Source organism: Cebidichthys violaceus, unplaced genomic scaffold, assembly GCF_023349555.1.
Source record: "Cebidichthys violaceus isolate CVI_PGR_0920_01 unplaced genomic scaffold, fCebVio1.0.p SCAF_4, whole genome shotgun sequence".
NCBI classification, from domain to species: Eukaryota; Metazoa; Chordata; class Actinopteri; order Perciformes; family Stichaeidae; genus Cebidichthys; species Cebidichthys violaceus.
Genome location: NW_027176594.1, coordinates 12,712,404 through 12,736,865, shown reverse-complemented (window position 1 = coordinate 12,736,865; position 24,462 = coordinate 12,712,404). Strand labels below are relative to the sequence as shown.

General features: G+C 40.4%; 1 protein-coding gene across 1 annotated transcript in view; it reads right to left on the bottom strand.

Annotated features, from left to right (window-relative positions):
• Positions 1-1,175: 1,175 nt before the first annotated feature.
• Positions 1,176-24,462, bottom strand: part of LOC137885411 (glycine receptor subunit alpha-3-like) — a 35,086-nt gene continuing 11,799 nt past the window's right edge. The window contains exons 4-10 of the mRNA XM_068727677.1: positions 15,330-15,553; positions 14,539-14,621; positions 12,509-12,646; positions 11,733-11,947; positions 5,225-5,374; positions 3,902-4,030; positions 1,176-3,736 (exon numbers count right to left, since the gene is read on the bottom strand). Coding sequence (XP_068583778.1) covers positions 3,407-3,736; positions 3,902-4,030; positions 5,225-5,374; positions 11,733-11,947; positions 12,509-12,646; positions 14,539-14,621; positions 15,330-15,553 — 1,269 coding nt within the window. The 3' untranslated portion in view covers positions 1,176-3,406. The remainder of the gene's footprint in view (positions 3,737-3,901; positions 4,031-5,224; positions 5,375-11,732; positions 11,948-12,508; positions 12,647-14,538; positions 14,622-15,329; positions 15,554-24,462) is intronic.

Below are 24,462 nucleotides of genomic sequence, written 5' to 3'. Positions count from 1 at the left end.
GCCCATTCTTCTTTGCAAAACAGCTCAAGCTCAGTCAGATTAGATGGAGAGCGTTTGTGAACGGCGGTTTTCAGATCTTGCCACAGATTCTCGATGGGATTTAGGTCTGGACTTTGACTGGGCCATTCTAACACATGAATATGTTTTGTTTTAAACCATTCCATTGTAGCCCTGGCTTTATGTTTAGGATCGTTGTCCTGCTGGAAGGTGAACCTCCGCCCCAGTCTCAAGTCTTTTGCAGACTCCAACAGGTTTTCTTCCAAGATTGCCCTGTATTTGGCTCCATCCATCTTCCCATCAACTCTGACCAACTTCCCTGTCCCTGCTGAAGAGAAGCACCCCCAGAGCATAATGCTACCACCACCATGTTTGACAGTGGGGATGGTGTGTTCAGGGTGATGTGCAGTGTTAGGTTTCCGCCACACATAACGTTTTGCATTTAGGCCAAAAAGTTCAATTTTGGTCTTATCTGACCAGAGCACCTTCTTCCACATGTTTGCTGTGTCCCGCACATGGTTTCTGGCAAACTGCAAACGGGACTTCTTATGGTTTTCTTTTAACAATGGCTTTCTTCTTGCCACTCTTCCATAAAGGCCAGATTTGTGGAGTGCACGCCCAATAGTTGTCCTGTGGACAGATTCCCCCACCTGAGCTGTGGATCTCTGCAGTTCGTCCAGAGTCACCATGGGCCTCTTGGCTGCATCTCTTGTCAGTGCTCTCCTTGTTCGGCCTGTAAGTTTAGGTGGACGGCCGTGTCTTGGTAGGTTTGCAGTTGTGCCATAGTCTTTCCATTTCCGGATAATGGATTGAACAGTGCTCCGTGAGATGTTCAAAGCTTGGGAAATCTTTTTATAGCCTAACCCTGCTTTAAACTTCTCCACAACTTTATCTCTGACCTGTCTGGTGTGTTCCTTGGACTTCATGGTCCTGTTTGCTCCCCAATATTCTCTTAACAAACCTCTGAGGCTGTCACAGAACAGCTGTATTTGTACTGAGATTAGATTACACACAGGTGGACTCTATTTAGTCATTAGGTCAACATTCAATCATTCAGCAGTCATCAGGCAACTTCTGAAGGCAATTGGTTGCACTCAGAGAAAAGGGGGCTGAATAATTTTACACACTGCACTTTTCAGTATTTTATTTGTGAAAAAAATTTAAAATCATGTATAATTTTCTTTGTACTTCACAATTGTGTGACACTTTGTGTTGGTCTTTCACATAAAATTCCAATAAAATATATTTATGTTTGTGGCGTGTAATGTGACAAAATGTGGAAAAGTTCAAGGGGTATGAATACTTTTGCAAGCCACTGTACATGTGTTCCTTTGTGACATATGTGCTGTGAGCCTTGTGTTTGTATTTGCATCTGTTTAAACAGTTCTTAAAATAAGAAGACACGTTCCTCCCAAGCAATACACACATCTTCAAATTCCTCTTGTGAAAGCTCAGTGGAATCTTCCTCTGATACTCTGTCTGACTCCTACTCATTAGGGGGGGGCCAGGAGAATTGGAAGGGGAATGGGAAAAAAGTATGGGAAGAAGTCCGAAGGGTTAAACCGCTAACGTTACTTTCACCCCGTTTCACTTGCTGGGTTTTCGGTTGGCTCATGCTTATCTCTACTGTACAATTGTTCCTCTCCTGGCTGCTTCTCCCCATATGACGTGGCATTGCGTGTGCATTTGTTGATGGCGCTAACTAACCAGTCTTGCTGTAACAAATCACATTCTGGATAGAGAGGAATGACCTGGTAAACCATTTACATGTAAGTCTCTCAGTTGCAACCACTCTGATCTCGCTGTAGATTGAAACCGAATGTGAGCGTGTGACTCACAAGCATACATTCCGTTTGGTCTGCGTGTTCTCTTAATCGCTGACCAAAAAAAGGAACGGGTGGTGGCCCGGTACAAAACAATTCTGAGGCAGTGCGGTAGAGGAGGGACCATGTCTGCTGCTTTCAAGCATGTCCGGGGTAGGAGAGTAAAAGAGCTGACTTAGGAACTAGGAAGGTTTTCACATCTACTCTGAAGTTGTAGAAATGGGAAAGATCAAACTTGGCCTAGAACAGCAATGGTACTCTCAAATGTTTGTGAGATTATTGAATGGAATTGAATTTTGATACTGTGAAAGATTTTATTAAGTCATTATTTTATTAAGATTGTATTTGTAGCATTGTGGCACTCTATAATCCACTGTTGGCGTTAGTGAACTGCAATGAGATTGCAGAGGTTTATTTTCCTTTTAAATCAACAGCACAGTTGTACAGTTACAAATGTTTTATATCCAGCCATGTTCTCCTGAAGGAGAATCTGTGGATGTTGGTTTTTATAAATAAGTGAAAGGCTGATAGGTATGTTTTTACGAGTACATTTTTTTAGCATCTTGCAATAAATGTTTGTATGCTTTTTATCACTTTGTATTGTGTCTATGTGTTTCTTGTAGACAACTGAAGAAGATAGAAGATAACTGAGACTTTTGTAAGTTTTTAGGTATTGCCAGCCTTTCAATGTCATTTGTAAATACTTTGTAAGGCATAGATAGTTCTCACTTTAAAGGAGGCCACACAAAATACTTAAAGACTAGTTACTACCTGAATTCATCATGAATTGCAGTATGCATTGCGTGACTAAATCATTATATGTATAAATGCATGCATACATGTACATTTAAATAATTTCTTACACTTTATAAACGATCTAAAGAAATATTGACAACTCTAAAATAATTGGTTTGTGATTGAAATAGTACTTAATTTAGAAAAGGGGAATCCTTTGTTTATAACTGGAAAATAAAATCAAACAATAAATATGAGCTTATTAATCAACAATTAAACATTTATAGATGTGTATGTGTAGTAATGTGGTGAACGATGCTTTATTAATGATGAATTTATATTTACTCATACTTTACTAATGCTTCATAGCCTGCGGTTATTATGAAGTGTTTCCTATGGATTCCAGGGCTCTTCCTCATTTTCAACTTCTTCCATTCCTCGTCACATTGATAATGTTGATATTTAAGCAATAGGTTTTGAGTCAGATGGGCCACTTCAGTCAATAGTGGGGGATTATTTATAAATTCAGAATTTATAGGATACATATCCATATGCTGTGTAAGTTTATGCATCTTTTACAGAGCACTCTGCCGTATACTTAATACATAGTCTCATCATTCTGCCACTGCAGAGGTTGTCCTCTTTAAATTGGCTTTACATTTCTGTTTTTGTTCATTATTTGTGAGAACTGATATGAGCTTTATGCTTTCAGAATCATGGCATGTTTTAAAAATGGTTCAGGGTTAAGGAAAAGGGAAATGAAGGTAGTTAATGAAGTGTCCTCGTATCAATAGCGGTATAAGGATGCGTGTGTATGTACTGTATAGAAATAATCTCTGTACTTTCTTTCTCTATCGCATATGTACATCTTCACGTCGAAGTATCTTATAAAGAACCCAGTAGAATATATTGAAGAAGAGAAAGGCCAGAGGGAAGCCGGCCCTCGACACAGTGTCAATCTTTTTGGCTCTGTCGATAAATAACTTCCTCATCTCTTCAATGCTTTTACCCCCTCCACCTGCTGCTTCCCCAGGTGGTTTCTGGGCAGCGTTTGCTGTGGCTCCTGGGGCGTTCAGTACAGTAACAGGATTGTTGGCGCTGCCCTTCGGGTCCTTGCTGTTCCTTGGAGTGGAGGTCACAGCGGCTGTAGAGGTCAGTCTGTTCTCATGCACTTCCCCTTCCTGTTGGACAGACAACGAAGGAGAGCACGGGCTCACAGATCAGATAATAGTGCACATTTATTATTTCACAGACTACACACTGTTGGAACATGCAGGTAAAACACAAATACATGCAAACGTGCGCACATACCCACACAGACACACACGTATGTACTGTGCCATTACCCTGTGGTTGCTGGTGTAGACGTTGGTCATAGATCCATAAGGAGGGCCTGTTGGTTTGAGGCCGTTGTCAACATTAACACGACGGAGGGAATAAGCTAGCTCCTCTGGATCAACAGCACCTCCACTGATCTACCATTTGACAGCATGCACACCAGTAATCAACAAACAGAAACCAAAAGGACCAAACAAAATGAAGAATAGCGTCTAAAAACAAGGGGTTGGGACACATATTCATTCAGTTAATCTAAATGTTAAAAGTGTTCAATGTTAAAAGCGGCCAAATACATTTTGTTTGGGGATTTTGTTCTAAATTCTGAACAATTCCCTCAGCAGTTACCTTTAGAGAACACCAATTAATATACATTTTTAAATCACAGACTTCAGTACTGAATCTTTCTCGGGTGAAAATGCTATCATATAAAAATGGCCTTTTATGTGTTGCTATGTTGCATCTCCAGATGTTCCATTCTACTACTCATTCATCCTTCGAATGTACATTATTTTTGCTTATTTACATCAAAAGACTGACCATTTTTTTAGGTGTGTTCAGTGTTTTTTGGTAATATCTCATTCTCTATTCATCTACTAACAACCCATCTGATAAAAGATGATCAGAGATTTTGGGGGGATCTGGCCAACTCCCTTATTTTACCTGTAATTTGTTTTCATAACAATTTAAACTGAGGAGGTACAACGTTTTTGGCCAGATAATAATACTATCCACTAATTTAAAAAAAAATAAAATAAAAATTCAATTCAGATTCTACAACTTTATTTTTTTTATTTTTTTACTGAATTACCCTCCCAGACTGAGACATATAACTATTTTTGATTTCCAGCTTCCTTTTAAGTAAATCCTGTTTGTGTGTGTGAGTTGAATGAATGCAGAGTTGATCCTTTTCTGTACCAGAGATCCTAATCATGCATCGACAACAGACTAACACTCTGTTTGGATGGCCTTCTGTCAGAGAAATAACACAACTGTGAACCACATAGATGAAGTTACAGCCGTGGTATCATGCACTAATACAGTGAGGGAGATGTGGTGTTTCAGGAGACTCAAACATGCACAGTCAGATACACTTTTGACATTTGGTATCATCAGGAATGGCATCGAGAGTTTCCCCCCCCCCCCTCCTCTCTCTCATCTAATGCCATTACTCTAAAAGCATGCAGCCTCAAACAAGAGCTGAGAGACAAACAACAAAAGTGTGTGTGTGTGTGTGTGTGTGTGTGTGTGTGTGTGTGTGTGTGTGTGTGTGTGCGCATGTGCACATCTGTGTGCAGGTATGGATAGTAAGTAGCATGTGGAGTTTTCCGTACCTTGCTCTTGCTCTTAGGATGCCGTCTGAAACGCAGCAGGTCTTTATGTTGCCTTGACACAAAGTTGACGGCGGCGTACTCCAACAGTGCAGAGAAGACAAAGAGAAGACACACTGCCATCCAGATGTCTATGGCCTTGACATAAGAGACCTTGAAAAATACAATAGGTAAAGTGTCAATCAGCGACATTCACCTACCAGGTGGCTTTCTGGATGATCCTGCAATGCAAATGAGATGTGGTTCAAGGAACATGTTTTTGTTGACCGCTAGCAAACTTTAGGATTGCGCTAGAGGCAAGCTTTTGGGAGGGCAATGTTGCTCAATCAGGTGGTCAGTCCACTTCTGATGTTTTTGTTTTTTGTGTGAAAATTGGGTTTTCACTCAACCCAATCTCAACCCTAGTTTGAACCTGGGTGACTTTAGCAAGTCAAAAATATTTTTACACAAAAAGTTAATTTCACATCTCCTAATGTATATGTGTGTATTCCTATTTTCTTCATCATGACAGACATCGTGTAATGATTTACATTATGGGGGAATGTAATTGTCCCTATTTTATTCCCAAAAGGTAGGCAAGTCCCCACAGTTTGACTGTGAAGTCAGATTTATGTCCCTACATGACCGGGAAAACCAGCACACGCACGCACGCACGGCTGTGCCACTGATGTGTGTGGTGTTGAAATGGTGCAACATTTCTTTATGAAATAATGACTTATTCAAACATGTGCTACATACTGGAGTGCAATGTTCTGTTCAGCACTGGAAACATGAGAAACCTCCTAACCTCTAAATGCAGACACACGCGCACACACACATCTACGCACGCACACACACACACACACGCACACACACACGCACACACACACACACACACACACACCGTAGTGTGATAGAGATGGGTGAGCTATTAATGGTTATGTAAATATGTGCTCCATTTGTGATTTTATTTCTCATGCATACAAGATATCAGAGCGAGGCTAAGGGACTCTTTCTTACACACGCACTAGCAGATACATGATGTCTGTAGTCAACACATACTTGTGCTTGCCCATGCAAAACATGCACCAATAAAAATAGAGAAAGATTTCAGGTCTCAGGAGAGGGAATAAATCAATTCTGCCACACACACACACACACACACACACACACACACACACACACACACACACACACACACACACACACACACACACACACACACACACAAACAAATATGCGACTATACATTTATGTATATGTGCTGCACCAAAGGCCTTGAAGTTGAACCCTTTGAACCAGATGGATAACAATTCTAAATACTAAAAGAATACATAAATGGGGCACAGGTGTAGGCCACAGCTAACCGACTCCATAGCAACATTACACTGATCACCGGAAACGTGATTAATTATATCAAAAAATCTACGAAATACATAAATAAATAGAGTTTTTGACAATTGCTAGCTCACATTTCTCCATAACGAGTACACTTTTTCAAAACTATTTACACAACCAGCAGAAGTTAATGTAGGCTAACTCTGAATCACTTTTAAATCGCTTTGACACAAAAAGCATTCATTGACCACATCTTTCAAAATTCAAAACAGCGTGTCTTTAAACTCAACCAGTGCTGTGTCGTTCCAGCAAGCACAGACCCTGACAAGGAGCTCAACATTGTCCAAGAGATCAAACCGTGTGAACAGACCAGGATGCTGCCGTTCGTATTTCCTTGATACTCCGCCGAACAAAGCCGCCGCCTCCACTAGCCCGCTGTGTTTAGAGTGAGCGCAGTCCACAGGTCTCTTTCTTTCCACCTAAAGGCTGAAGAGATGCACTCACAAAGCCATCCTGTCAGACATTTCTTGGATAGGGCTTTACCAGCCAAACCATCCCCGACCAGGCGAGGAGCTGTTAAATGTGTCTGATGTGGGCAAAGCGGATGTAACTTTTCATGGTTAATACTCAAAATTATTTTTTTTGTTGTCATTGTACAACAGGGTTGCTCAACAAAATGCAGATTGTAGTCCCATTTTGCTGCAAAACAAAACACAAAATAACAATATTATATATGGAGGGTGGATGATGAACTAAAGAGTCTTACAGCCAGAGGAAAGACGCTGTTGGTGGTTCGGCAGCTGATATTTCTGTATCTCTTTCCAGATAACAGCAGGGTGAACAGGCTGGGTGGGTTTTGTCTTTTAATATCCTCTGAGCTCTTTGCAGGCACCTCTTGTCACCAATATCACTGATACTTGGAAGATATGTATTTTTCATCACCCATTGTAGAGCCTTTTTGTCCTGAGCTGTGCATATTCTATGCCAGTTTGTAATGTGTCCAGTCAGGATGCTTTCTATTGCTTATCGGTAAAAGTTAACAACATCTTGGCACTGGAATTTTGCCTTCTTAAGTTTCCTTAAGAAATAAAGCTGTTTATGATCATTCTACACCAGGATGGAGATGTCTGAGGACCATGTCAGGTTATTTGTGATGCTGATTCCCAGGAACTGTTCACTTGCTCCACCTCAGCTCCATTGACGTAGACAGGGGTGTGTGTCTTCGCCTCCTTTTCATCAACAATCAACAATCAGCTCCTTGGTTTGACTGACGTTGAGCAGTAGGTTGTTCTCTGAGCATCACTCTGAAGGTTGTTGATTTCCTCTCTATATAAAGTCTCATTGTTGTTTGTAATCCGGCCGATGACTGCAATGTCACAACAGAGTACTCTTCATGTTTGGGGTAGTAGTCTTTGGTGTACAGCATGAACAGAAGTGGGCTGAGCACACAGCCCTGGGAGATTCCGGTGTTAAACACTAGAGTGGAGGAGGTGTGGCTGCCGATCTGAACTGCACAGGGTCTGTTTGTAAGGAAGTCTAATAACCAGTTGCCGAGTGAGGTACTCAAGGATTCATCCTGTGAGACTGAGAGTACATCCACACTACTCCGTTTTCGTTTGGAAACGCATATGTTTTGCTACGTTTACACTGAGCGTCCACACTACGCCGGCGTTTTTGAGCACTGTAAACGGAGGAGTTTAGAAACGATCCCGAAGCCGGATAACTTTGGAAACTCCGGGTAGCGTATTCGTGTGGACGGGCGGAAACACATAAGTTTGGAAACAATGACGTAGACACCCGCGATCGACTACCAGGTTAATTTAACGCGGACAACTGATTACAGGCATTGCTGACCTTGTTGTCTTTACTAGCAGCTGTTGTCCAGTTAAAGTCTGCATGTCTGCGGAGGAAACAGCTGTTATTGTAGCGATCAGTGAGCGGCGAGAGAGAGAGATCAGTGAGCGGAGAGAGGGAGAGAGAGAGAGAGAGAGAGACCCGCAGCGCTGTAACTAACGTTAAGTCTGAAAAATAAAACTTATTAAACTTTCCACGAACTGTATCTGTTTGAGTTTATAGAGAAAGATCCAAGATGGCGGCTCCCAGCTGCTAGACTACTGACCAAACAAGCATATCTCATCAGACATAAAAAAAATGTTGTTGTCCTTTTCCCTCTATCACTTTATTTTTCACTTAAAACTGGAACAATATCAATCAACCTGGACCATCTGGAAAACTACACTGACGAGTGCTTCATCCGACTCTGCATCAGGAACAAGAACAGTACAGGCGACACAGAAAAGACCTCACACTTTAGCATAGGTATAACTCCATTCACTTCACCGAAAACATCATGCTGCCCATCGGTAAGCGACATACTCATCTCCATCGAAAATAAACTTTCCGAACTTGACTCCAGACTCGCACAAGTTTTACACCGGGAATTCCAGGCACTTGGCCACAGTCTGGAATTCAGTCAAGACCAAGTATGCAAACTCACTCAGGAAAACAAATCACTACAACATTCTGTCAACACGATAACCAGCGAGCTCACCTCTGTTACCGCCGACAACAGAGCCATGAAAGAGACCATTCTGGACTGACAAGCACCCAGTATGAGACAATCTAGTTTTCACCGGCATTCCTGAACAAACCACAGAAGACCCCGAAAAATCAGTCAAGGAATTCATGTCCAAACAGCTCAAACTACCCGCAGAGACCGTCAGCAACATAACATTCCACAGCGTACATCGTCTGGGTCCGAAGAACAACAATAACCGACCACGACAAATTATCCCTGAATCTGAACACTACAAACAAAAAGAACAGGTTAAACATTGGGCAGGCAACTCAAAGAAACAGACTACCAACTCAATGACCAGTATCCAAAAGAAATCAAGAACTACTTCTATTCCAAAAACACATGAAAAACAGCAATAATATCAGTGGACAAATTATACATAGATGGATATTTGTACCAACATAAGGATGCAACCCCCTGACTCCTCTAGACCCCCCCCCCTCTCTCTTTCACTGCTATAGCTACACACGCGCGCGTGTAGCTATAACCTCTAAATGCAGACACACGCGCACACACACATCTACGCACGCGCACACACACACACACACACACACACACACACACACACACACACACACACACACACACACACACACACACACACACACACACACACACACACACACACACACACACACCCTAACAGTCTATATAACCCCAATCAAGTAATAGTTATTATAACCAATAAGGATTTTTTTTTTTTTTACTTACTTACTTTGTTGCTTGTTTTTTGTGTGTGCCTATACTTGTTTGTTTTATCACCTTTATTAAGATTAATGCTCAGCCTATAGCAACCCGATCAACATGTCATCACTCAAATTTATAACCTGGAATATCCGTGGATTTGGTTCTCAGGCAAAAAAAAGTTAAGTTTAGAATCATTTGGCCAAACGGAAAGCAGATATATGTTTGGTACTCTCCGTGTCAGACTTCAACAAAATGTTGTCTCATCCTCGTCACCATCACACTAAATAAAGAGGAGTGTGTATTTTAATTAACATCAAAGTCTCATTTGTCCAAAACTCCGCCATCAGATAAGATAAAATAAGATGGACTTTATCATCCCGAAGGAAATTTGTCTTGGATCACAGATCCTGAAAGACGTTTTATCATTATAAACATATCAATCAACAATAGTCCAGTCACAATCTGTAATGTTCACTGATGACCCATCCTTTTTTCATAATTTTTTTCTTCCATCTCAAATATTTCTCAAACTATAAGCCTACCTGGCAGTCCGCAGAAACAATTAAACAGTTGATTGACTCCTTGCTCACCAGCAATTCAAATATATCTAAAATTTCAGATTCAAAGATCCATCATATCATTATAAGCGACCATGCTCCCCTAATATTTTCATGGAACAGAAATAGTCTACAAAAACCCATCACCAGATGGCGCTTCAATACATCTCTTCTCAAAGACCCTCAGTTTGATTGTCTCATTAAAAAAAGAGTGGGCATCCTTCCTAGAAATAAATGATTCCCCAAAGTCATCACCAACCCTTCTGTGGGAAACAGGGAAGGCAGTTTTAAAAGTCATAATCATTTCATTCTCCATTTTTTTCAAAAAAGGAAAGAAAAAGAACAAGATGCTGAACTGGAACAAAAAAAAAATCAACCACTGACAACTCTTCTCTTTTTTTCTCTCTTCATTCATATACAGATTTGTGTGTGTTATTGAAGGCCTTACAATACATTCTAAATTGTCCCTTGAACATGTTAGTACCATCCAATGTGTGATGAAAACTAAGTTTAAAAGCATTCCTAGTATGTTTAAAAAGCACACCTAGTGGTGGATGTAATATGTCATAACATGTTTATTTGTAGAAGTGTTGAATCAAAGTTATAATTAATAAACGTATTGAACACTGTGAAGATGATTAGAAATGAATGAGATTAGGAGAGTGAGGCCAAGAGTCAAAGGCCAGGAGGGGCTATTGGATTTCTACCAATCACTGAGCTGATCGATGAGCTGAGGATGTTGTAATATGAGAACTTTTCAGAGACTAAGGGGACAAGAAGCTCTGCTTCTCCGGACTTTCATCAGATCAGTGCGGACCACTTTACAGCTAACTGGCTTGCCGGACTGTTGGGTGTAAAAGCATTAGATCTCTATTTCATGAGATATATTTTGTTATGCATAGAGTGATTCACTTAGTAATTGTTTTAGCTTTTGTTAGATATTAAATACCTTTTGATTTTACTCGAACCATATTTTCGGCCTTATTTCGCTGGCAGACCAGCACAAAGGAGGGGGCTTCCTCATGGATGAGAAAGTTACGAACACGACAAATGCCAAGTAAGGGAGAGCAACCCTGTACTTTAAGCTGGCCGACAAAACCAGCTGTCACAGGACAGACAAATACAGACAGACAACCATTCATACTCACATTGCAAGTTAAAGAGCCTCTAATTCATCTAACCTGCATGTGTTGGGATAGGGGCACCTCAAATATAGCGGTACACTGATTCAGATGGAAAATAAAATACACTATGTTACATTTGTGTTTATTTCTATTTAAATTGTAACTGGTGTGCCATATTGACCAGGTCTTCCTCATTTAAACATTTAAAAGATAATAATAATTAATAATTAAAATAATAAAAAACAGACCTTGGGCAGTGAAGTGCGGGAACCTGAACTCTGTGTTGTCATTGTGAGGACAGTGGTGATGCCCAGTGCCACTCTGGCTGGGGCAGCATCCATGTTGATCCAGAAGGAGACCCAGGACAGAATGACAATGAGCAGAGAAGGGATGTACATCTGGATCAGGTAGTAGCCCATCTGACGCTCCAGGTGGAACCGCACTTCAATACAAGTAAATTTACCTGCAACAAAGCGGAGACACGCTTAAAATAATACTTGCATATTTATAATTACAGGGTACATTTCTGAAGTGTGGGTTATCAGCAACAAAGATGGCACAGTGATGATCTCAAAAGGCACTGTTGTGCTGTATCTACCTGTGCTTCAACCCTGCTTCACCAAGGCTTCAAGCTAGCCAGTGGGGCATGCTCACATGTAAAAAACATGCACTTAAAGCACACATGGCCGGCCTGGTTTGTGTCAACAAAGCAAGAAGAAGCTCGGCTAACAACACACGCAGAGGGAGCACAACATCGTTCTCTGCTCTGGTAGACATTACTTCACTATCTTTACATTGCAAATAGTTGTTTGCTGCTATTTGAATGCTCTGAATGCCATATATTTCTCTTTTAATGAAAAAACAATATCATGTTAATAATGTTATTGTTTGTTTCTCCCATCTTCCAGCTGATTTTTTTCTTGACTTGATTTATGCAGCAAATGATTGATGAAATGTGGCAACCGTTTCAACCCGCGTGCATGTTACAGTGCCTGTGTCACGATGCTTACAGTGTGTGCGTTACCTGTGTTGTAGTGCTTGGTGCAGTATCTGAGATCTGACTCATCTTTTAGGAGAAACTGTGGCAGCGTGAGGCCTTCGGCCACTTGCACTGATCCATTCTCCTGCCACTCAAAGATCAGGTCATTCATGGTGTAGCCAACTGAAAAAAGCGAACCGCAGGATAATTTGATCATCACAATCAATAAAACATTGTGCAAAATATAGGTCATGGAGAAGAGATGCATTAATGTGTAAGCAGGACATTCATGTTTTAGGAGGGGGAGATGAATTACTTTATACTTGTAAGTGCAGCAATCCATCATTCAGTTTGTAAGCAGCATGAAGGTTTTTTTTGTAACATTTAATCTGTAATGTCACTATACTATCTAAAGTAACCATAAATGGAAAAGTACAATAACAATGTATTCAAGCACAGCACTTTAGTAAAGGTATAGTCCCCTGACTGTACTGCTGCACTGAGAACCATTTCGACAGGGCTCACCGTTGTTTTCTAAAAGAACAATGTAATACGATCATTCAATATTATTCTCATTTACGTGTTGTCTCAAGTACTCAAACACATGTTTCCAGTGGGTGTTCCTCACTGCCCTGCCAGGGTAGTCCCTTTATAATAATCTACTCTCTTTGTGATTTACATGGACAGGAACTAAAGACGCAGCCGGGGGGAAGGAGAGTGTCCGGTTTGGGGACATCAGAATTGCGGCTATGCTCTTTGCAGATGATGTGGTTCTGTTGGTTCCGTCAGACCGTGACCTTCAGCACGCACTGGGACCGTTTGCAGCAGAGTGGGAAGCGGTCAAATTGAGAGTCAGTACCTCCAACTCTGAGGCCACGGTTCTCTGACTGAAACCAGAGGATGGCTTACTCCGGGTTGGAAGTAAGTCTGTGTCCCAAGTGAGGGAGTTCAAGGATCTCGGGGTCTTGTTCACAGGTGACAGTAAACTGGAGTGTGAGAGGGAAAGACGATCCGGTTTGTCATCAGCAGTGATGTGGGGCTTGTATCGGGCCATTGTAGTGAAGACAGACCTGAGCCTCAACTATAGTCATGAGCTTGGGGTAGTGATTGAAAGAATGAGATCATGGATACATCGGCCGAAATGAGCTTCCTTCGTGAAGCAGCTGGACTCAGCCCGGGGCTGCATCCACTCTTCTACGTTTCCGTTTTGAAACGCATATTTTTGCTATGTTCATGCCTAGCATCCACACTACTTCGGAGTTTTAGAGCAACTAAAACAAAGGAGTGTGAAAACGCTACCGACTGACACACTGTACATTTTCTGACATTTGGGGCAGCCCCCAATGCTGGCCCAGTAAATGGCAGAAATAGTCCAAAATTACACTTTCTGACATTTGGGGGACAAAGGAAAACATTTCTGCCACTCATTTGACCTACATTTCACCAAGTGTTCACAAGTGTTCCAAATGTCAGATTCATTGCTGCATTTGTTGCTACACAATTACCCAGCACCATATTCCCAAAATACCTTGGGATAAGAAGCTGAGATTTGGACTGTACTATCGTCTCAGTCTATGGATTAACTGGTGGGAAAATTAAAAGAATTGGAACATTAGTTTTTTTAATTCTCAGCCAAGGCCCAGATTTTGTTGAACATTTAAATTCATCCAATTTGCTTTAAATTGGGCAATTTGAGAGGGCTCTCCCCAGGGATGCACATTCAGAAGTTTCAGCCTCCTAGCCTAGATCATGGTGCAGATATGACACTGTCAAATGTTGTTGACACTGAATGTCAGATTCTTCGTGAAAACTGTGTAAGAAGAAATTCCTTCTTAAAAACAATTGTTGAAAGAGGCCCGTAAACAGCACTCAGCAAAATGTGCACTGATATGTATCTGTACATATTTTAGGTAGGTATACAATAAATCCCCATGCCATTATATTATTTTAGTAAGGGGCTAGGGAATGTATAATGTCAACAAGATTCCTCACAAGTATAGAACTACAAACGTGTATGTGTGTGTGTGTGTGTGTGTGTGTGTGTGTGTGTGTGTGTGTGTTTATACTGTACTTACAGCTCTCCAGCTGCATGATACAGGTCTGACTATCCATAGGGAAGTTTTTAAGATCCATGGGACATGAGAGAGTTAATGTTAATCTGAAAGCAAAGACGGAGGAGAGAACGAGTGATTAGGGTTTATTGTCGTACATTAATGTCGTACAGATGTACAGAATCGAAGCACTTTTTTCTTTGCATATTTTATATTAATGCAGCACTAAGTCGGATATCTTTGAGGCTCCAAAATAGCATGGAATCTCGGCAATATCTAGGGTACACAACTACCATTTTTTCTCTTGCTTTCTATCACATCCACTGTACAGAGTACAACCAGAAGGTTGGCAAACATATTAAAGACATACATAGAAACTTGCATGCAGCAATACAGAACTTCTATCAGCATCTCGTGTTTAAAGTGCCAGAGCTTTGAATGCAGCTGTAAAATGAAGTTACTTTATATTTGGAGAACAGGAAAAAATATAATTTTAGTAGTTGAGATTATACAACCCACATTATTTTGGGTTGTACTGTTCAGTGTGCATTGTGTTGGGGGTAAGCATTCTGTTGGTTCATGCACTGCAAATCAAAAAAAATTATAACAGAAGATATATAAAATTAGAAAACATGTTGTGTTCAAAGAAATTCTTCAATCTTCAGTGCAAAATGACAAATCAGAATGGTGCGCTATCGTAAAGGGTACTTATGATGATAATGTATTTTTCCTAATGTCATCTTGCGCTGTGGGTGCACTGTGTGCCATGAAAATGCTAAAAGTATTTTCCCAAACAGGTCCTGTCCTACACTTACCTTATAGAGTACAAAACATTCCCATTCTTAAATATCCTGAGCAGTTTGTTATCTGTAGTGACTTCGTGAAAGTGGGCCCCCTTCTCATTGGCAAAGAACAGGTCCGGTTTCCAGATGGAGTCTAACATAGAGGGGTCCAAGTCCAGAGAATCATCTGGGTATTCAGCATAGGCGAGTCTGGGGTCGTTCCACTGCTGACGGAGGAAGATATTTACACGGTAGTCCTGCAAACACAAAGAATAACATGCATGCATTACTCACAGGGACATTTAGAGGAACCTGAAGTAACTGGTTGACCTCCCAAAACAAATCTGTATTATGAGCAGCTCATTCCAGGTATCATGGAAGATTTTCTACATTTGGAAGGCAACGATCAAAAACTGTAATAAATATAAATTCATAGTGATGTGCAGTTCATTACATGAGGACAAGAGATGATAATTACATTGTTGCTCTTAAAAAAACAAAACTTAAACTAAAAGAAAAAAAACCAAAAGTCACACTTTTGGATAATTGTGTCTAGTTACAGTGCGACATTTTGCAATTGTATTGTGTATCGGATTAACAGGTTAAATGATCCATTCAAGATACATAGGTCAATTTGAGAAATTAAGCATTGCATTTTTACACTGAGAAGCACAAATCTATGATCATGTTGTCTCTGCACCCAACAAGACGAGGGCTGGGCGATATGGCAAAAATATCAAGGTATATAATTTTATGTGACAATATATATTACGATACAAATATTGTTCAGTAAATTAATTAAGGAATAATCGTTTGAAATAACCATACCATACTTCATCATATTTGATTCATTTTCTTCTTTTGGAACTTTAATACAAACAAAAATAACACTTCAAAAATCCAAACAGTAAAACTATAATTCTTTCAAAATGGAAGCTTTAAGGTTCCTGAGTTAAATAATTTCAAGTGTCACAGGTTGTAAGGTTACCGGTGCAAATAAATACCAGTCTGAAGTCAATACAACATAAAATCCACACAAATTTGTATTTTAGAGTATACCAACAGAAAAAAAGACTTGACTTTTTCAGCAGGATTTGATTATTGGTCCGGGTGGCCCAGAGGGATGCTTGCAATTCTGCGCATGCACTACCTATGGGCGTCGAAACTCTCACCCACATGTGACCCTCCAGACAATCCATTCTAGCACCAACCTTCATGTCTAATCTAATCACGTCACTTTGCGAGGCAGCTGGATTTGCAAGATCTCTCAATAATTTCTGTCAAACGGTATTGCCAAATCGCTACTGGTGGAAGTATTTCTACCGGCGCACGGTATATACAATCAAATCGTCAAACCTTAAACAGTACAAACTATTTCCTAGAGCAGGTTACCAAAAATGTATATATTTATATAAAGTTACACTTATTGTTTAAATTGTACATATTGTACACAAATGCGCACACGTCCACTGATAATTTGCATAAGTGTAGCCGGCCAATCAGGACGTGCCTACCCAAATACATGCGGACCACACAGTAAATGAGGTAGCGCACATCGCTGCTCAACATCCTAAACCTGATAAATGGAATACAACAACATACTGACTCTCATACATCAAGGGAAAACCATTTAAAATAACCAAGAAGATGTCAGCTGCTGCGTTTACAGGCGAGCTGGTGATGCATTCACTAAACTAATCTCTGGCTTAGCCATATTCATGTTCTCCCTCACCGATCTCCACGTGGGAAGGAGGGATTGGACTCAGTGCTGTGATGTCTGCTGCATCTATTTCAAGCCACCCAGGGGCCAAGCTTCTGTTTATGGAAGGTCTGGCAGCGGTGAGGTCTGAGACAATTTGTTCGTCCACTTAAGCAGTTTACGAAGGGTGGCGACTCAATTGTCTGTTAACTGAATGGATTAAAAGAACGCTGAGACTGGGTTATTCTCTCCAGTTCTACAACATTCCTCCTCTGTTTATGTGCGTCAAGGAAGTAAATCTATCTAAAGTGTTTTGCCCATAGACACATCAGAGACCGAAACCTCTGATCTTCTGATTGAAGGACAACCCGCTTTACCTATGAGCCACAGTCTCCCGCGAGGTGGGAGCAGTTGTCGGTCATTCTGGTAGCCCCAGGTCGCCGCATGGCAATGTGGTGTGCAAAAATGACTCAGATGATGGCAGCCCAGCTCTCAACCGTTCCCTAGCTCTGTGGGGCTTTGTCTCAGGAGGCTGGTGTAACAGGAGTGTTGCCCATTGTGGGCCGTACTCTCCAGGCTTGGCTCCTGAGAGGGACAGGCTGAGGAGCGCTAAACTGTCTGAGCAGGTGGTGTACAGAGCATCCAGGCTGAAAGAGCAGCATCCACCATTGCCTGTTATAGGGCAAAGTGGTGCGAGGAAAGGAGGCTTGGTCCCCTGTCCTGTGCAGTTGGTTCTATTTTCTTCCTGTTTGATGGATAGAGAGCTCATACCACTGTTTAAGTGTATGCTGCAGCCATTTCTTTCTGCCAAGAGTGTTTTGGCGACAGATCAGTCTGTGGTCACTCTTTTGTGAAGCGGTTCTTGCAGGGGGTCAGGATGCAGCATGCAGTGATGCGTGCCTTCTCCCCACAGTGTGAATTGCCATTGGTGCTCAAGGCTTTGGTTAAGGGTCCATTTGAGCCTTTGGACTGCTCCTCTCAGAAGATGTTGAGGTTTAAGACAGCATTGCTGCTTGCACTGACCTCAGCTAAGAGGGTGTGGAAACTTCCCCGTTGGTGCGCTCCAGTTGCTCGCTGCTTCGTGGTGATGGCAACGTGACCAACCTCTTTGTTACCAAGAACTTAAGCACTTCTTTCATGTCGAAAGTTATACTGCTGGATGCTTTTTGTCTTCCACCCATGCAGGGGAAAGGTTATGTTGTTATGTTGAACACATCAGGTGCACTGCACAGCTGTTTGTGTGCTTTGAGAATGGTGTGACCAGTAAAGCCCTAAGAAATGCCTGACGAGATGGCTTTGTTAGTGCATCTCCTTACCACCCACTGTGGTCTGCTCCCACTATAGGCAGCATGGCATATCTGCTCACTATGCTCATTGACTGGAAGTGCCTCTTCCACTTCACTATACCTCCAACAAAGCTAAAGCCATTCCATGATGAACACAGATGTGGCTAATGAAATTAAACAAGGTGGAAATTTGATTTAGGTCTGACAGTCATACTAACTATAGGCTTACATGAGCTAGGTTTTCCCTGAACTCATGGTGCAACAAGAGTACCTTTGAGAAGCAGTTTAGCAAATTACATAATGCATTATCACAATCATATATATCTAACGGTTCATACACTAATTCTGTTTTTTTCATTACTTTTTACGCAATAGGTTGCCTAATTATTAAGAGAACAAACATGTAATTATAATTGCTGCATAGGAATCATGCGACAGATTAATTACATTTCAGAATTCACTGATGCAGAAACCTAATCCGAGCTGGAAATGCAATTCACTGCACCGTGATTCACTGCCTGCCTGGGGTTACCCTGAATGTCTAAAGATGGGATTTCTGTTGGCAGGTAGAGAGTCCTTCAGCTATCAGGCTGGTCCCATCCAGCATTTATAGCATTACCTACGAAAAATTATGGCCGGTAATTTGTAGATATTCTTTGAAATTGTATGGGTCCAACAACCAGTGATCTTTCAGCCAGCAGACCCTTCCCTGTGTGAAATAAGAAGTCAATGGTCATGTTTTTGTCACGTACTTACGTACTTCATTAACGGCACTTTCGTGGCTATTTTAACCCAAACAACGGTCTATTCCTGAAACAACGTTTTGTGACCTCAACCTAACTGATTTCCCTGAAAGTTTATTTTGAAAAGATTGTATGCATTTAACAAGGGGAAATTGGCACGTTTTGCTGGCTTTCATGGGAACACCCATGATAAATGAGGAGTAACTTTACATAGGATGTCATACGGACCGTTGTATGAGGATATGTTGCAGCTATTCAGTTATCAAAAGTTGTCAAAGTAAAAATAAATAAATAATGCAACTTTAAAGAACCATCACAACCAACCAGATACAAGTGCACTGCTAACAAGAAAACAGCTCAATTTGAACTGTTTTTTTAATGCGGACAAACCTGTGGCATTACCATGTCTCCCTGTGCAGCCAGATAAACTAAACCCTGCTGGCACACAGATGGAGAATGGATTAAAAGGGATGGAGAGATTGAGTGAACAAATGAAAAAAAAAGTCTTACAGTAGTTAATCTGTTTAACATAGAAAGCGTGTAAAGACCAGAATAAACCAACCTGGCTTTAAGCCCTGTGTGTGAGCATGTGTGACACTGGGCATGATTTCCTCCCGTTTATTTTTCTCCTCTTTTTTTAGTGACGTAATGGTCAAACAAAGAAGGGAAAACCTTGTTACAAAATAATGACAATTATCTAATTATTATTATTATTATGATAAATCATTCAATTGTTCTTTGAAAAAAAAATATTTTTATTTTAGGCACATATTCAGGCTCTTAAGATAATGTATGGTTGAGATAAGCTCTGAAAACAAGAGAGATTAGAATAAATGTAGGTGACTAAACTGCACGACATCACAATGTTGTTTATTACAAATACAGCTTTAGAGACCATCTCTTTCATTACCACCTGGGCAATGATATCTGGGCTCAGAACAGGAAGGACTCACGGGTCACACAAGTAATCCAAAGTTTAATTCCAAACACAGGCAGGGGGTCAATAAACAAGAGGCAAACAGAAAGGTAAACTAACAAGGTTGGGAGAGAAATCAGAATACGAGAAGTCAAACAGGGTTCAGTTAATCAAGGTTTGGCTTAGCTAGCGCATAAGCAGTACGTACCGATTTGGCCAAAACGTAGCATGTAGCATGTACTACACAAACAAAAACAAAATCTGATGGATGTCTAAAAATACCTAAATACCTGGATGTCATCCTGATTCCTATGGGTGGGGGGGGAGACACCAAAAGATTATATACTCAATAAGTTGCATTTTTCAATAATATTGTAATAGTGGTATGAGTTGTTTTTTTCCCCAGTGCTTTAAGGACCTGTAACACCTGGCTTATCATACTGCAAAATAAATTGATTTAACAGTTTCATACTGTATTCTACTGGTAAATGCAGTATTTACTACATACTACGTTTGTCAATAGTACGTATAGTAGGCCAAGTCAAATGCAGCTAATCTGGCGAAGGGACTGCCAGGGTAATTAGGATGATGAGACGCAGGTGAGTGAGTGGGTGGAGCAGGCCAGGAGCGAGAACCGGTGGGAAAAAGGGTTACTAGAGAACAGGAGGGAGTGGCAGGGTATGGAGCGAGAAGAGAACTTAAGCTTCATGAGTACACGAGGTTCTGCATGAAATTCATTTTCTCATCAGGCGGTGCACGCGTAGGCTCTGTGCGAACATTTGTGTGCCGCCGGTTTGATGTGGTGGCTTTGCTACACTAAAAGGAGAAGCATGTAGAAGGAGTATAATTAAGGTTTAGGTAATGCAAAGTACTGAGCAGGCTGAATGATCACTGAGTGATCAGAGTGGAGTTGTGGCACCCAGTGAGAACTGGGTTCCTCATGATCAGCAGATATACTAGTTTTGACTGCCGCTCTGCAGTTCACTTTCTTTTTGTTTTGGACAGTATGTTTGGCGAAACGCTAACAGCTCACGGAAAGATAATTTTGTGCGGACTGGTTGCATACAGCTCTGCTTATTTTTGAGTTTGAATGAAGTGTATTTTACAACGCTTACAGCCTATTATTTGTGTCAGAATGCTTGTGAGTTTTGTCTTATACGACGAGAGCCTAAAGCCTGTATACATCACCGCTTGTTTTTTAATTTGTGTCTTTTGCGACGCCTTACATCCCATTAGTGTCTACAAGGGGAGCTAGACAATTGTGGGTTGTATTCATTACATCACACAATACAGCAGTGGTTGTCGCAGACACACCTGGCGGACATTATTACTATCCATACTGACAGCAACAAATCCAACTGTCTAGGACGTAAAAGACACCGTTTATCAGTCTATCTATCCATCCATTATATACATCCTACTTGTAAATAATATGCTTGAAATTATATCTGGCTATATTTAAGTTATACTTCCTGTCATGTCACTAAAACCTATTTGAAATGTGTTATGTATGTGTTTAAGGTTACTTCATGTCACTCTTGTCTCTTAATAGGAAGTGAGAAGATGAAAAGACAGATGGTGAGAAGAGAGAAAAGTCTTAATCCTAATGTGACATATGGCTGTGTACATACATATCTCTAAGCGCTCCCCACTCTCAGAGTAGGACCTTTAACATGTGCCTGATATGCTAGTAAGGTATGACACAGCCTTCCCTTCCTCCAACACTAGCTGCTAGCTAATCCCTGGGCAAGGAATAAGAACTGTGCACAAGCAGCTTTAATTGTCTTGGGTGTTCTGGAACAGCCTGACACAAGTAAATAAACTGAATGTTGTGGCTTGATATATACACGCACACTTTACTCAATAGTACAAAGAAATTATAATTGGCAAATGGACTTGTGCTTATGACCACTCAAAAGCGCCTATTCACACCCATTCATAGACTGATGGCAGGGGCTACCATGCAAGGTGCCACCTGCCCATCAGAGCTAACTAACATTCACACCCATTTATACACGGCAGGAACAGCCTACCGGAGCAATTTGGGGTTACGTTTCTTGCCCAAGGACAAATCGACTTGGACTAGCGGGAGCCGGAGATCGAATCACCGATATTTTGATTGAAGGACGAACCGCTCTACTACTAAGCCACAGTCAAGTTACATGTTACAAACTATTTGGATAACGTTCTACATTACAACCAGATCCTCTGACTATCATATACTATCACACCTCTAAAAAAGAAAGTGTAAAAGCTATCACTGCTTTACGGGACTGTTAAGGTGCTATTGATAAAATAAATGCTTATAACTACAGACATCATCAAAATATAAACTGAAAAGGCTAAAACTCTAGTGGATTTGGCATTTATGTTAAAAAAAATTAAAATGAGAAATAATAATTCCCCAAGTTATATACTACAAACAGACAAAAAAAAAAGAATCACACAAAGTTGGCTCATACAAACATAGGTCTACTGAAATATTGTACATTTTACATGACAGTTCGTGCTTTGCAGGCAAATACACCACAAGCACATACAAATAGCATATCCGTTAGAACAACTCCCAGTGGTGCAGACAGCACTTAGACCTTGTCGCTTCAATCATCCATCCACTTTTCCATCCAACCATCTTTAGAGAAGGCTTCACTGATCACAACCAGTTCTGCTCTGCTAGCTAATTACGCAAAAGACAGACTACAACAGAAAGTGAAGTGGTGTTGGAGAGTAGCGAAGTATCACAAATGTGTTCTATCATTTCAGACACACAGAAACAAACATCAATGGTGTCAACAAGTTTTGGTTAATTAAGGCACTTGCATTTATATAATAATGAATAAATGAATGATAACAACATTTTTGGGATTGGCTGTCAATAGCAACTTCAATCTTGGCAAGATATGATGTAATGTAATGTGAAAAACTTTGATCTGCAATAGTGATGTGCTCTTCGACGTGAACGACGGGAGCCGGCTCCTGATTGGGAGCCGCTTTGTTTTTTGTTTTTTTCTCTCTCTCTCTCTCTCTCTCTCTCTCTCTCTCTCTCTCTCTCTCTCTCTCTCTCTCTCTCTCTCTCTCTCTCTCTCTCAAGCCGCATTTGATTGGTCAATATGTGTGGTGTCGTCTCTGTGCCTGCGCTGAGCAGAGGGGGGAGGGGCGGGAGTTACACACACACAGCACAGTGTACCCACGCCTTACTCATGTGATGGCACGGAGACTGTGCATTGTAGCAACTTCAGTCCCCTCAGAGAGAATCTTCTCCAAAACAGGGCAGATAATTACGGAGAGAAGAAACAGGATCAGCCCCTCAAAGCTGAGGCACTTGGTCTTTCTCAATGTAAATCTTCACTGAAGGACAAAACTCTGGATGCTGATTTTTTTCTTTTTGTTTTACACATTTTAATTTATATTTTGTTGTGTGATTCTGTAAGCTTCTGTATGTTGTTTCACTTTAAATTTGTTAAGTATTAAAAAGCTAAAAGTTTAAAATAGTTAAAAGTTAGTTAAGTTCATTTGTAAATAGTTAAACGTTTGTTTTTGCACTTTCTAATTTATTTTTGTATCACTCTGTAGAGTGTATAAATAAAAGTGTATTTATATAATAAACATTTGATATAGTGCATGTTTTTTTTACATTAGTAATTCATATTGCGCATAATTTTACATTATTGTTGGTAATAAATTAATTTAAGCACCAAAAATCTGAAGAGCCATTTGGGAGCCGAAAGAGCCGGCTCTTTTTAGTGAGCCGAGCCAAAAGAGCCGGTTCTCTAAAAAGAGCCGGAATTCACATCACTAATCTGCAATAATTTATGGCAGATTTTAAGGCTTGATAATAATTGACAAAATAATATTTTGAATACCTGCTTTCTATTTACAAATATCTTACATAATTTATTAAAGTGTGAATTTGGCTTCTACAATATTAGATTAATTTAGAACACTGTACTCAATATAAACTGCAATCTACATTTCTATCACAACGGAATACTCAACCGTATGAACTGAGCAAGGGAGCATGATCAAAGACTTTGTTGAGGTATCAACCTAAAATGTCCGAAACATACCCCAACCAAACCTACCTCTCTATTAATTTCCTTAAAGAATCAATTCATTTATTGATTAATTGCCTTATCAAATGAAGATTAAACAAATACCTAGAAGCAGCTTGGCTCTTGAAACCTTTAGCCATAGAGCCTAATAAGCAGTCCGTCAAAGTCCTATTTATTCTATTTTAGACTCATTTAGTCTGCATTTAAGTCTGATTCGGATTAATAAGTGACTATTGATCTTTTACCTTTTAAATGAAAAAAAGTACAATTTGGAATCTGATAGGATTTCATTTATCATTCTTTAAATTGTATAATTACAGTTTATTCATTGAATGATTATAACCTTTAAGTGATATGTGCTTCTATACTCACTGAATGGTAAAGATATATAAATAAGATAATCTTGGTTTAACTCACTCTGGCCGTGTCTTAAAGAAGAAGTCTATCATAATTTGTACGACTACATGAAC